Consider the following 14,095-nt stretch of genomic DNA (forward strand, 5'->3'; position numbering starts at 1 on the left):
TGACCCAAGAGCTCTCCCATAGCCTTCTGGCATTAACTCCAGTCATGCTGGCATTAGTCATATTAATGCTGAAATAGCAGTCAGTTCTGTTTCCATCATTTCCTGTCCGGGGTGAAGCCTTCCCACCTTGCCCTTTCAAAACCTCTCTTAAGGCAAAATCTCATGCATGTTTAGAAAGAAAAGTCACACAGTTCCCACCATCTTCAGCCAGACATTGCCCATTAGGTATCTCCCATCAGCGCCACTCATTCACCAGGTGCAGATACTAACACTGGCCTGCTTAACAGGGCTGTTTGAAGGACCGTTGAAGTAATGTATGTGAAGCATTTTGAAATATAATACGTACATGCTCACTATTATTCTTTGTTAGTCTCTTTCCCTTCTTAGCACCTGCCGTGCTATATTGGTTGTTAGAATTAGCCATGGCACCATTCCATTCTCTCTTCCCACCTGGCTCTGCCAGGTCTCAGTAAGTGCTTACTGACAGCATAATCAAACACAGCCCATTCTTTTCCATGGCACTCATGAAGGTATGAACAGCACTGTAGTCTGAATCACTGTTATTGCACAAAAACACAATAAACGTGCCAGAAAAAAGACGGACACATGTGACACTCCAAATATAGATTCTTTTAATACCTTTCTTTCCCAGACTTGGCAACCAATGAGGGTTTCTCATAACGGGTGGAGCTAAGAAAGAGCGGGATGGGCGGCACAAACTGCTACCAAAGGAATGGAGCTGACAAAAAGTGCCCTCAATGAGCGGTGGAGGTCTGTGCTCACATTTGCCCGCCTTGCTGGGGTTCCTTCCCACAGGGCCACTTCCCCCCTCCTCTCACACACATTCGTTCCTACCCACCACATCAGGACCCACCATGGGCACCATTCCCCTCCCTGCCAACATGGTGTGAAACAAAAGGACCTAAATTATCCCTTGGGTCCTGGGACTGGGGAAACATGGAAGTTTTACTTTAAAATCCAGAGAGTGGGCAAATGCTTTCAGTGCCATTTCATAGGTTGAATGCCTGGAAGGTCTGTGCCTCATGGGCTGCCACGGTCCATTTGCCAGGCTCCTGTTCTCCACTGAAGAGGTATGGGGTTTTGTCACCAGTCAGTGAGCATCGCCGATCCCTGTCAGGGCCATCCTCCTGCCCAGCACCATTGAGGGAATGGCGTCTCTCAAGCTGCCCTGTGAAGGGCAGGCGTGAGTGGTGTGGACTGCTGAGTGGGGAGGGCACTGGTGTTTCATCAATGAAGGTGGTGATCTCATCACGGAAGAAGCAAGCACTAGAGCCCAGTCCAGTTCCCTGGGCAGCTAGACCAGCTTCCAGGAACTGCCGAAGCGTGGTGAGCTCATCTTCAGGAGGCCGTCTACGATGATGGTAGTTGCGGAGTTCAGGAGGCAGAAGGCCAGAGGCTCCCCCGGGTTTGTGTGGGGCAGCCACTCGGATGTCATCAGATGATGACCACTTGTGAAGGAAGGAAGGAGCAGAGCGGTGGGAGGCGAAGATATTGGTTTCATCGTGGGACATTCTCCGAGAAATAGGGACCTAAAACGTAAGGAGGCATAGAAAGAGACAGGTGCGAATAGAAAGTAAAATGCTTGCCACATTAAAGTATGTCCAGAAACGAAAACTATAAAATTAAAACTACTAAAAAATAGAATAAATGAAAGCAAGAAAACTGACCAACACATCCCAAATTCTTCCCCTATCTTTTCATAACAAGTTCAAGATGACCCATAGCCAGATGTTTTAAGCTGGAGGGCCTTAAACATACATACTGTGAAATGTGTAAAGTTAGTACACTTACTGAATTTTTTAAAGTTAATTCTGATATTCTGAATTTAATTCTTCAACAGTAGCGCCCTACAGTGGTAGACCAGTTTTTAATAACACTTTTTGCTCTGAGAGTTTGTCCCCAACTACTGGGTAAACCTACCTAATTTGGCTTCTATTGGCCTGGTTTCTTTGTTTGCACCTAGTACAGCTTTGTCAATGTAAGAACTGTCTAGATTCCCTCTGAATCCTCTGTCAAAGCAACCTGTGTGTTTCACCCAAGACACAGTCATTTTGGAGTGAAGAGTTGGATTGTATATGTTCAAAATTTTAAGAATCAAACAAATGTAGTGAAACAGTTCAGTTTTAGAGTTAACCAGACAGCTTCTGGTCATTGCATAATCACCCCCATGTGATGGGAATGCTACATGATTTGCCTAATTAGCCTTGCAGTATGCAGGTTATCATGTTGTCCAAACTGGGTAAGGTGTGAGGTGAGGGGTGCCTTCCAAACCATCCCAGGGTCCTACAACAGGAGATTATTTGTATGGGGGTTTGGAAGCCTCCCCTACTACACACCTCACCAGGTCTAGAGGACATGGCAACCCATACACCATGAGGGTAATTAGGTAAATAGCCTGAAGTATGGCTAGCAGACACTGGGTGAGGCAAAGAAGCAGACCTAGTGCCTGTCTTAACTAGAAAACGTGCTTGTAGGTTGAATGTATTACAAGCAGCCTCTGCAAGGTGGGAAGACACAGAACAGGTTCAGCAGCTCTGTTATATACCCGACACTAGAGTGAACATCAACCAATTTTAATATTTGCACACACTGGGGAAAGCAAAACAGGAGGGTGGGGGACAGAGCACTGTTCATCCAATGTGCCACTAAGACACTTTAGAGAGATTGTCACTGGCTGTGAATTCAGTGATCACAAAAACTGAAACTCCAAAACTGAAACTCCGAAAAAGTGGGGAGAGGACTGCAACAGGTGACAGGGAGAAGTAGACAAGCAGGGTTCTGGGAGTTTTCTGGGACGGCCATAGGACAGGGCTTCCCACCCTGGGGTGCCTGCACTACCAGGGGTGCGAGATGCTATTTCAGGGGGTGCAACAAAGAGGAATCATGATGGTTTCACCAAAAATTATCCCAATTATAAAATTACTTATTATTATTTTGTTTGCATTTGGATTCAGTTCTCTTTTGTCAATCAAGACAAAATCTAGGAATTGCCTGGCAGACATGGGGATTGCAATCAGCAAGAAATTTCCACGTTTTGACAAAATCGTGAATGAGAAGCTGGAACAAAGATGTAATTAATTTTTATGTTCACAATTGGGACTGATTTTACCTTTTACCATTTTTTTCCAATTGCTCAGTTTATATTTATGAATGTTATGCACTGAGTTAAAAGCTTTTTTTTTTTTTAGTTCAACTTGTTTACCCGCTGTACCATATGTGGTTCAATTTGGGGTTCAAAAATTATAAATTCAACTACTTTGTCTTCAGATGTGGTATTACTTTTATAGGTGGTGCGAACATAAATCAAACATTTTCTAGGGGTGTGGGGTATATAAAAGGTTGGGAACCATTGCTACGGGAGATCCAAGGGAGAATGAGCCTGGGTTAACCCACCATGAGTCCCAATCCTATGCTGGGCATGGTGTGGGTGACGTTATGGTCAATCCTCACAGTGAGCTTATTTGCTGGATGGGATGCCAGGTCATCTGAACCTGCACAGGTAGTAGTTCTGCCTAGCTCAGCCATTACCACTTAGCTACCTTGTAATCTGGCAGGAGAGGCCTGTGTTTTGCCGACTGCAAACACAAACCTCATTTTTAATAAGGGGAACATGTGACTTCAGCCAGCCAGGATGAAGAGGTGCAACACTCACCAGCATCCTGGCTCTAGGAAAAATGTGATTGTTGGAGGCTCTACTAGAAATGTATCCTATAGCCCTGCCAGCTTTGTGCATAAGTAATTTGGGTTAACTGTCCCTTTTGTTTTCTTGTCAAGTCACTGAAGCCAGGACAGACTCTTCTGAGGAGCTTGTCTTGACAGCACAGAGGGCTCTTTAGTGGGTCACCAGAGCAAATTCCTAGAAGGAAAAGTGAGAGGAAGCCCCCTGAATCAAAGTAAGCAAGCTAAAAACACTAACTGGGTCCCACTTAGGGAAAGTGGGAAATCCACCCAGTTGCATCAAATCAAATTCCCCATCCACCTGCTCCATCAATACTGCCAGTGTCCATTTAGTGAATGCATGTCTAGGCAAGAAACATGTGCGGTAATACTTTTCTACCCATTTGTCTCCCAGTAGCTGTAGGGTGAGTTCTAGGTAAAACCTGACATTGCAATAGCACCTGTTAGAGCCTTAATTGAATATTCTGCAAATCTTTCTTCCCCAATTCCATCCAAGACCGTGATCATGAAGACACTTGGCTTCATCAGGCCACCCCTTCCCCCTGCACAGGTCACCAGTTTCAGTAACATCTTGCCTGATTAAGAGATCTGGAGATGGCTAAAGCCTACTTATCTTTTGATTGGATTAATAAGAGGTGGGATTTTGGATTTTTTTTCCATGGCCAGCACGACTACCTTTTCTATTTGCCTGGCAACAATAGTATTCATCATGTGTACACACACACGCGTGAAAACAGCATATAGTTTGATTTGATGCTTGAAAAAGTACTGTGCAATACTCCTGCATAAGATATGCAAATTGGACTGGACATTATGAAGGCAAAACAGCTATATTTTTGTTATACACTCTCCCCTCAAATGATAGCTGGAGAAAGCTCAAACAGATGGCAGTTTGACATTAAATTGGAAGAACACTGTTCAATATTAATATTACAGGACATATGTGCTGGTTTTCTGTTTACAAATTCAAGGATACAGTTTAGGACTCATATAGAATAATTGTTTCAGTTGATCAGATACTTTAATATTTTGCAGGATCTTTCCTGGGTTACAACCCATTTCATCAGATACTTATATCAGTTCCAAATATAGGATCTGATGAAGTGGGTTGTAACCCAGGAAAACTCCTACTAATTTATTAGAATATCTAACTGAATCGGCCTGTGTATATATCATGCTTCATCCTTGAACTGTTAGCTTTCTTAGACGTTAATATAAGTTTATAAAAACAAAAAAGCCATTTTTTCAGCTTACCAAATCAGGTCAACAAGAGCATTATTAGCATTATGACTTTATGCGCATTTAATTATATTCCTTTTGGCCTTAAGCAGAGACATTTGCTGCTCGCCATGTCTGCAACACATTTGCAGGGTATGTCATCGAATACAGAAACCAGTGCTGAACAATGCTAGTGCCTTGGCTAGAGTGTTGGACTCAGAACAAAGAGCCTCAATTCACTTCCCAAGTTGAGTCAGCCATGAAACTTACTAGGTGAGTTTGGACCAGTTGCTCCTCCCAGCCCAACCTACCTTGTTCTGAAGAGAAAGCCAACTGATGTAACTGTTCTACGAAGTTCCAAATGCAATTAGGGGCATGCGTTCTTTTAGGCCCCAGTGAGATGCAGGACTGCTGCCAACTCAAATTCCTTCCCTGTGCTCTCTTTAGTGAAGATGTCTGAAGTGAAGCAGGGGCAGGGAAACACCGAGCAGGCTAGGGATGTGCATTGGGTTTGCCCAAATCCGGAGCCAGGCTGGGCTGCTTCAGACTGGTTCTCAAGTTTCACAAGGAGAACTAAAGAGACCAAATGGGAACTTAAATCTGAACCCATGCATGAAGCCATGCAATTTGGAAAGCTGCAATTTAATTTCTCTGAAAGCATCCAGGGTGTGGAAAAAAGTGAGAGGAGCGAGAGGAGCAGCAGAACCATCCACCTTCTAACCATATGGCAAGTTTTACCAGGGATCACCAATCACTTTGTTTGAGGGAGGGATTCTCATACTCTCAGCTTCTTGTGTTTGGTTAGGGTCCTTATTAAGTGGTCCCACTACCCGTCTCCCCTTCCTCTTGCTATTTATATACTGATAGAAGCCCTTTTTGTTGCTCTTGATATTCTTTGCAAGTCTCAGCTCATAATCAGCCTTGAGTGTTTGTACCTTGTGCTGGGCAACCGAGACAGATTAGGGATTCTGCTGGTGTACCACCAACCACGCTGCCCATGAGACTGCCTGTCTGAGCTCTTGGAGGTAGTCTCGGACTTGATGTTGAGGACCTCAATCTCCATGTCGAGGCTGCATTGTTCAAGGAGGCTCAGTACTTCATGGCCACCATGACAACCATAGGGCTGTCTCAACATGTCACTGACCCAACACACATAAAAAGTTCACATTCTGGACCTGGGCTTTCTTGACTGGTGATCAGACAGTGGAGGCTGGTGGCTAACATCAGTTCCCTCATCATGGTCAGATCACTTCCTTGTGAGGTTTGGACTTTTGGCCCCTTTTCGCCTCCACTTGATTCCTGTCAATTAGGAAAAGCTTCAAAATTGATTGGCTTCGCATGGCTCCTCTCTAGTAGCAAAACCTTTGAACTATGCATGACTCCTTTGTCCTTTGCAAACTAATCCTTCTTTTCTGCAGTGTTCCTTAAACCTTACAATGTACCTCTCATCCTAGCATCCTGCCCTATTTTAGTTGTTCTTGCTTCTTAGTCTATGTTACAACCTCTTCATTGTGCACAATTCAGGGTGCAATTATATGGCCTCCTGACATTGTCTGGGAGGCCTTAGAATTATTTGGAGCCACAGCTCTGAGGTCCAGCAACCCCCTTGCCCATCCCCCGCAAAGCTGACACAGAGAAAACTGCAGTACATCGGCTCTGCATTGCAGAATATGTTGGTTTTGCGTGGCTCCCAGCACTAGCAAAGTAGAACATTAAAATACGTTGGCTTTGCATGACTGTGGCTCAAAAAATACAACCTAAGACTTGCAACATTCTCGCCTTGCTGTGGAATTACAGTCAGAGCCTGTCAGATTGGATTGCCTCAGAAGAGGTAACTATGCTGGCAGTTCTTCTGAAAATGAAAAAAGTTAGTGGCAGGTACATTAAAAAAGTCTACAGAGCTTATGAGAAAACCTACTACAGGCAGCCTTTATTCCTTTATCAGGGTCTTCAAAAGTACAAATTCTATCCCATTCTGTCCAAGAGACAAATTATACTTGTTTGAGAATTTTCCACAATAGTCAATGGAAGGCATGATTCTTTGATTTCCATGTTTCAGTTTTGGGCTCCTACCTGAACTGGGAAGCCTTCAATTTGGTCCACTTCTAATTGAGCCATTTTCTGAATCAAGGCCTGAACTGAATCTTGTGGTTCATGCATTCCCCTGCAGATTAGGGTGATGAAATACCATGCATCTTCCTACAGGAGACATTAATGAGGAGATGGGAGGGGACCAGCTGGTGGCAGCCAGATGTCCCCTATAACATCTAGCTTGGATTTATCCGTATAGCTTGGCTAAATCCTAAATTCTCTCTCTTCACTTTGAGGAAAGGGCATAGCTTAGTGGTATATATGCACAAGCAGCATATGAAGAAGCTCTCGAGTTTAGCCCACTGGAATTATTAGTTTGAAGAATCTCAAGAAACAGAGCTAGGGAACGGCTTCCACCTATAATAGACAGGCTGATTTCATATAGGGCAGCAATGCATGCTTGTACATACAAATTCATAGGTTCCAGGTGTTGGTAGGTATGGCCAGGATGTGTTTCAGGCCAGCGACAAGATCCTCCCAGAGCAGATTTCAGGAGAGCAGACAGCTTACCTGTAGGTAGTGCACCCGGTCATGGGGCAACAGCATGTGATGCACTGGAAGCAGTTTGGCATCCCGGGGATCCCGCTTCAGAGCTGCAGCTCCATTGGCATCGAATCGCACCTTGCAGATCCTCCCGTCGCCATAGTCATCACCAGTGCCATCTAGAGGATGACAGGGAGTCAATATTTTCTTCCCTCACTCCCATTTCTCTTTTGTCCACCCACCCTACACAGACAAAGGGCAGAAATGATGGCACCCAGACTCCAGTGCTTTTAGGCAGATCTTGTGTATATTTGGGCTGGTTTTCACCACAGCTTGACATCTGTTACTGTGAGAGTGTAGTGAACTGGTCCGGCAAATAAAATGCCCAGCAATGTTGGCTTGCTTGTAATCTTGGCTTATACAGTGAATGCAATGAGCAGTTTACCTGTATGAACACTACAAGTAGGGCTGCACAGATGTGTCCATGGCATAATGGTTGTGTGAATCAGCTGTTTTATTGCTTGGTGTTTTTAAAGGAAACGCCAGAGAGGTTTCAGGGAGGGATGCTCCAGCCATGGGGTATGTTGTCCAGGAGCACGGCGATGGGCAGACAGATACACTGGATTTTGTCCAACTCCATGATTCTGTTTATGAAAGTCTAAATGAACACAGCCTTAGGATGCTGGTTATACGCTGCATTTCCACTGTGGCCAGTGTGAGAAGGGCCAGCTGTGGAGGAAGCCTAAAGGCAAGCACCATGCCATCTCCAAACTGCACGTACTATTCAACGGGGCTACACCCATTTTGTGTTGTTGTTGGGAAGCTATTATTGTTGTAAGATGATGGGAAAAGTATAAGCAAATCCATAGTCATCTTCTGCCTGAAGAAAGGCAAAGCCCTGATGCATAAGCATATGGGCAAAACTGATATCTGATGGGGCTTTTGATCAGCTGTAATGAAACAGGTGAAACAGGGCTCACGTCTGCGACTGCTATTAGAATCTTACATCAGGCTTCACCTTCACTTTAATATTAGTTAATGGTGACCCACTCACCGCCTTCCTCTCCTGAGTGATCAGTTGAGAGGTCAGCTGATTATCTTCTCATCAGTTAGCTAATGCCTACTACTCTATTTCAGTAAAATGTGGCAATATATTTTAGCAAGCATGGAATGCCATGCTCCAGGCAGCTGGCTTCTTTACTGTATCTTTATGCAGATGTTAGTGGGCTGCATGTCTGGCTTCAGCCTGCCCTTCTCCTGAGCATTTGGAGTACACTTCCCCAAGGCATTCTTCTGTTCAGGCTCAATTGAAGGAAATGGGTGCTGCACAAAAAGGCAGAAATGTTCCTGCTAAGCTCCTTTAATTTCAGCAGAAGAAGTTCCAAGGGAAGATGCTCATAAATACCAGATGTTCTTTGCCTGTTTTATCTGCATGCTGCTTTTAGTGGCATTTAACCTGCTTACTGCTTTTAATATAATGCTATGTTGTTTGAAGTGCTATTAATGCTATCATCATAAATGAACTCTGTTTTATCTAAGGGCTAAAGTGCATTTGACATCGATTTGTTTTTTTGTTTTTTTAGGTGTGACATCAGACTTTTTTTTAAAGGTAAATGCAGTACTGGGAGGAACATTTGGAATTTGTATGATTTCCCCTGTGGAATAAATGGCAATTCTTGGGATGATTAAATTTAGGAAAATGATGCCAGGAGGATTAACTCCCCTCTCCACCCGCAAACCAATTCACACATTTGATTCTGCCTGTATTTATCTTTAAAACAAAAACAAAACCCTTGTCAGATCGATGTCTGGGTCAGAGCTGGTTTGATTCTGATCCCAGATGCTCATCCCACAAAACATTATCCAAACTGTTCTTGCTTCAAGACTGTTGATTCTGCACCCCCTCCTCTTCTGTACAACTCACAGAGAAGGGGTAGAGAATCTCTTTCATGCTGAGCACTGAACCCAATTTTGGAGAAGTCCAAAACTGATGTTCACATTCAAATGTTTACTAGGGTTGGGGCACAGCCCCAAACTGTGAGACCCCAGAACCAGCCTGGTACCCTGGGCCTAAGGATTCCCCCTCCCTCCAGTCCTGGAGGGAACAGGGGTGAGAGGGGCTCACCATCATCCCCATCCTCCTCAGACATGATCGCCACACACTGTTCCCACACAGTGCGGACATCAGCCCGGTAACGTTCACAGGACCAGATGAAGGACGGAAGTAACAGCGTCTGCACCATGGAGCACCAGAGCACCGCCAGAACCATCCAGGTGGGGGCACTGTCAGAGCGCAAGCTGAAGAAACTCACCACCTAGAAAGAGGGAGCCAAGGAGGAGAAAGCTGGCATGAGTGACATCCCACCATTAGGGTGCCAATGCACAGCAAGTCTGACAGCAGCTTTTTTTGCAGGATGGAAAGAGGGATTGCTACTCATGATACCCAATTCACTGGTTTTGCAAGTTTTAGGCCCTTTCATGATCCTGTCAGACTAGCTTGATCAGTGGCAACAGTGAGATAAAATAAATATATCAATGCACCTGCCTTGTCTCCTGTCCAAGTACTACCAGCAATAGAAAAACATTTATGTGATTGTTTGCTTTTGCCCTGTGTGAGGAATAGGACACACAATGGACATTACATTCTAAACTGTGGCAGGAGTTCATACCAAACCAGTCATTTGACTAACTCACCATTTGCTGAAGCTGGAATTGTGCATGTCAGCACATGCGCTTGCAAAAGTTAAGCTTCTGCTTCTGGCAAGGGTCAGATAACCTAATTCACTGCAAACATATACTGCAGCATTTTTGTTCATTTTTATGATTGATGCTTATATTTGTTCAGGTATAACAAATACTTCTATACTCTCTGCCCCTGGAAGACACATTTAGGAGGACAAACATCCCATCAGCAATGTGAGCTCTGATTGAAACTGACAATGGCAGCAATTTCTCTTCTTGCCACCTTCAACAGACCCGCCCTCTCTTATTCCCTCCACCTCAGAAGATCCAGAGCTTCATTTGGTGAAAAGGGGCCTGAGAGACCATTGTATGAAATGTAAACTGCTTTGAAAAATCCTGTGGAAAAGGCTTGAAGCTTTAGAAACTGGGTAAAGTGCTCTCTATGTGCCTTTCTCATGCATGTCAGATTTTCTGGAAATGTGACGGTGAAGATCAAACACTGGGAACAAACATGGGAAATCTAATGCTTTACCATTATTTTAGGATGCTAATTTTAAAAACTCATGTTGAAACTGTTAGCTGTCTGTGTGCATGCATGTGTGCACAAGTGCATCCATGTGTATTGCAGGGGTGGACAGACTTAGGCAAACCTGAAATTAGGTGAAAAATAGCAGATTTAGACTTAGAAGTCTAAAGATTTTAAGAATTGGGATGCTTTTTTGTTTCAGTGCTAAAACTAAGTTCACAGTTCTCACCTACAAAACTCCACACTCACTTTTATTCATTTTAGCATCCTAATTTAGCACAAGGGAAGGCTTATGGTTGTTACCATTGTTAAACAATTAGGATTCAGAAACCTTTGTTGATCTACCATAAATTACCTAGAGATCTACCAGTAGATCTTGAACTACGGCCTGCACACCTCTGGGGTATACACCCAGGTAAAGCCACCCAGGTCCATTCAATCATGTTCCATTGAAACAATTTTTAACAATCAATTTCACAATGAGACTTTACATATGAAGGGCCAAGCTATGAAAATAAGTGATCATCAATTTCTCCCTTAACTTCTGTGGAACCAAGTAAATAGGCAGAACTCTGGAACTCAGTTCAGGGGGGACCAAAATGTTTTCTTGCCTGTAAAACTGATTATTGCTGAGGTAAGTTTAGCACCCTTCGCACCTCTTGAATTGCTCCCTTTGGACAAAATAAAGTGCTGCAGTTGGGGACACAGCTGTGGTTAAGGCACCTGCCTGACGTCAGGTGAACTGCTCTGGCTGACAAATATTCCATAGGATCTTTCACCACAGCTCTCTCCCACTGCACTGTTCTTTGCGATATACAGAACTTTCCACCATATATGGACTGCATTTTGTTAATGTATAACAACAGATCCATTTTGGAAGGTAACTGCAGCACATGGGACCTGCTTGATATACTAGGTCCAATAGCTGGACCTGGGGACACTATGACTGTGTGTGACAGGTGTGAAGTCATTGAAGCATGTAAATTAAGCAGTGCCAAAACAGACAGGCATCAAAACTTAAAGAAGCTGAACAAGTGGGGAAATGGTGCAGGTACCCAATTTACAATCTACCAGAATCTTGGGTTGCCAAATCTGTTATTTTAATTTGACTTTAATTCTGATATTAAAGAATATCGAAGTCCATGTCTGAGAATAGATCTCTGTATCACAGCTCTATCTGCACACATGCACAGCTTTCTTAAAATGATTGTGATCTCCCAATCTTAACAGGAACTGAGACATCAGCTCAGAGATTAGGCGCTTTAGAAGTCATTCAGAAAAGCATTTGAATGTAACCTGAATCTGGAAAGAGTTAATAGTTTTATTCACTCTTACAGGTGGTATGACAGAGTCATTCTTGTTTATGGTGCATGTGCTTTTATATATATCTGCACAGTTTTGTACATTGCTGTGGTGCTTCAAATCCCACAAAAAAACATTTGATCAGCAAAAATGGTGGGGCACAGGGAGTGTGTAGATACGTCAGGGGCAGGAAACCATTGTTGCAACAGTAAGTCTTAGAGATAACCTTGCACTAGAGATGCAGAAGTTTTCATTTGGCCTGCATTTCAAAGCAAACCAAAGTGAGTGCCAGTGTGATGTTATGCTTAGTGCTGGAGTGGGACTTAGGAAAGATGGGTTTTAGTTGCCAATTGACCATGAAGCTCACTTGATGACTTTGGGCCAGTCACTGACTCTGAGCCCAACTGACCTCAACACATTATTGCAATGACAAAAATACAGGGGAAGAGGAAGATCATGTAAGCCACCTTAAATATACCGTTCAGGAAAAAAGGCAGAAAGTAAATATAATAAACAGCTATGTCTCCTCATATAGTCTGCCAGCCTCTTAAGCCCTGTGGTTCTTCAAGCCACCCTTCGAACAGCCTATTTCCCCTTGTTCTTTAACAACCGTTGGGCTAACATCTACATGTCCTCCCCACTGAGCTCTAATTGGCGGCTCTCTAGGTCCTTACACAAACTCCCAAAGGGCTGGAAAACGAAGGAGTAGGTGGTCTTCCTTACCAAAATGGGCACCCCCGTCAGTGAGTCATACAGGAAAACGATGGCGCTGATGAGGTTGGTCATCTGCATGGAGGTCTTGGCAGATTCCGAACCATCCAGAGACGATCGCCTTTTTCCTCTAACATCCTCTACCACAATGGCTGGCACATTGAAGGTGTTGTGAGCTGAAGAGCAGGAAGAGGATGCGTCTTCTCTTGTCTGGTGATGGCATCGGTGGTGCCTGCGGTGTGCCCACAAGGTCTGGTAGAAAGTGATGGCCACACACACCAAGCCCATGACAATGCCCCCAAGGAGAAGCAAGCTGAAGCATACGCCAAAACCCAGACCTATCTTGCTGACAATGAACTGGCAGCCACTGGCGTAGTACCGTTCCCCATTGTTGTGCCAGCCGATGGAGGGCAATGTCGAGAGAATGAAGGACACCATCCAAATGCCCATCACAGCGTGCAGGGCCTGCTTCTTGGCGTTGCTCAGGCGGTAGTTGACAGGCCACCTCACCATCCACATACGGTGATAAGACAAGGAAGCGACCGTGAAGCATGTGGCCAAGGCCAGCGTATAGTAGGTAGAGACAAAGACCTTGCAAATGCTCTCGTTCCAGTCGTAGTCAGAAGACTCACGCCGCAACTGCACCACGGCATAGGTGGTCAGTGGCACGGCAGCCATGAGGATGTGTGTCCCTGCCAGGAAGCAAAGCAGCAGCTCCAGGGGCTTGTGTTTCTGCTGCTTGGCTGTGATGCTCAGGATGATCCAGGAGTTGGCCAGAAGGGCGAGGAGCCCACAAGCCAGCCACCACAGCGAATTATTGTGCAGGGTAGCCTTTGATAGTTCCTCCATGGGGCTGCTGCCTCCCCCACGATTCATTGTGCTGCCTTCTCTCAGGCTTTGGAAGCAGATAAAGGTCATGCACGGGATCCTCGGAAAGTAGTCGGTGGTTGCTCCCTCCCGTACTTCCCAAAGGAAATAGGAGAGAGATGCAGGAAAAAACCTCTGTGGTGTATTGCCATGAGGAAGATGCACTACCTTAATCTAGTCCTCATTGTTTCCTCTTACTCCCCCTTTCACTGGTTCCTTCCCTCTCACTCTTCTGAGCCATACTTTTTAAAATTTCCCTTCCTTTGTTTTCTTTGATGACTTTTAAAAAATATATTTTATTCCAGAAAAGAATAATTTGTACAGAACATACAAAAAATTAAACAGAAAGCAACTTATGCACCATCTATCAGCTCCCTCCCTGTCTTTTACAGTCATCTAATAGGATCCTGCTTTATTTTTATGGAAAGTTAGTTTCTACAGTGGGCAGCAGGATCCTTACATCTCTCTACTGCTATGAGCCTGATATTATTGAACTATCTCCCTGAGGATGTTACC

The 14,095-nt window shown here is 44.4% G+C and overlaps 1 protein-coding gene across 1 annotated transcript; it reads right to left on the reverse strand.

Annotated features, from left to right (window-relative positions):
• Positions 1–708: 708 nt before the first annotated feature.
• On the reverse strand, positions 709–13,588 carry GPR162 (G protein-coupled receptor 162). The gene is made up of 4 exons (XM_044449764.1): positions 12,725–13,588; positions 9,617–9,806; positions 7,519–7,670; positions 709–1,550 (listed from the first exon to the last, which is right to left on the reverse strand). The coding sequence occupies exons 1-4, from the start codon at positions 13,586–13,588 to the stop codon at positions 1,011–1,013; spliced, it is 1,746 nt and encodes a 581-aa protein (XP_044305699.1). The 3' UTR covers positions 709–1,010.
• Positions 13,589–14,095: the final 507 nt, after the last annotated feature.

Source organism: Varanus komodoensis, unplaced genomic scaffold, assembly GCF_004798865.1.
Source record: "Varanus komodoensis strain SLA01 unplaced genomic scaffold, ASM479886v1 scaffold60, whole genome shotgun sequence".
In the NCBI taxonomy this organism is placed as follows: Eukaryota; Metazoa; Chordata; class Lepidosauria; order Squamata; family Varanidae; genus Varanus; species Varanus komodoensis.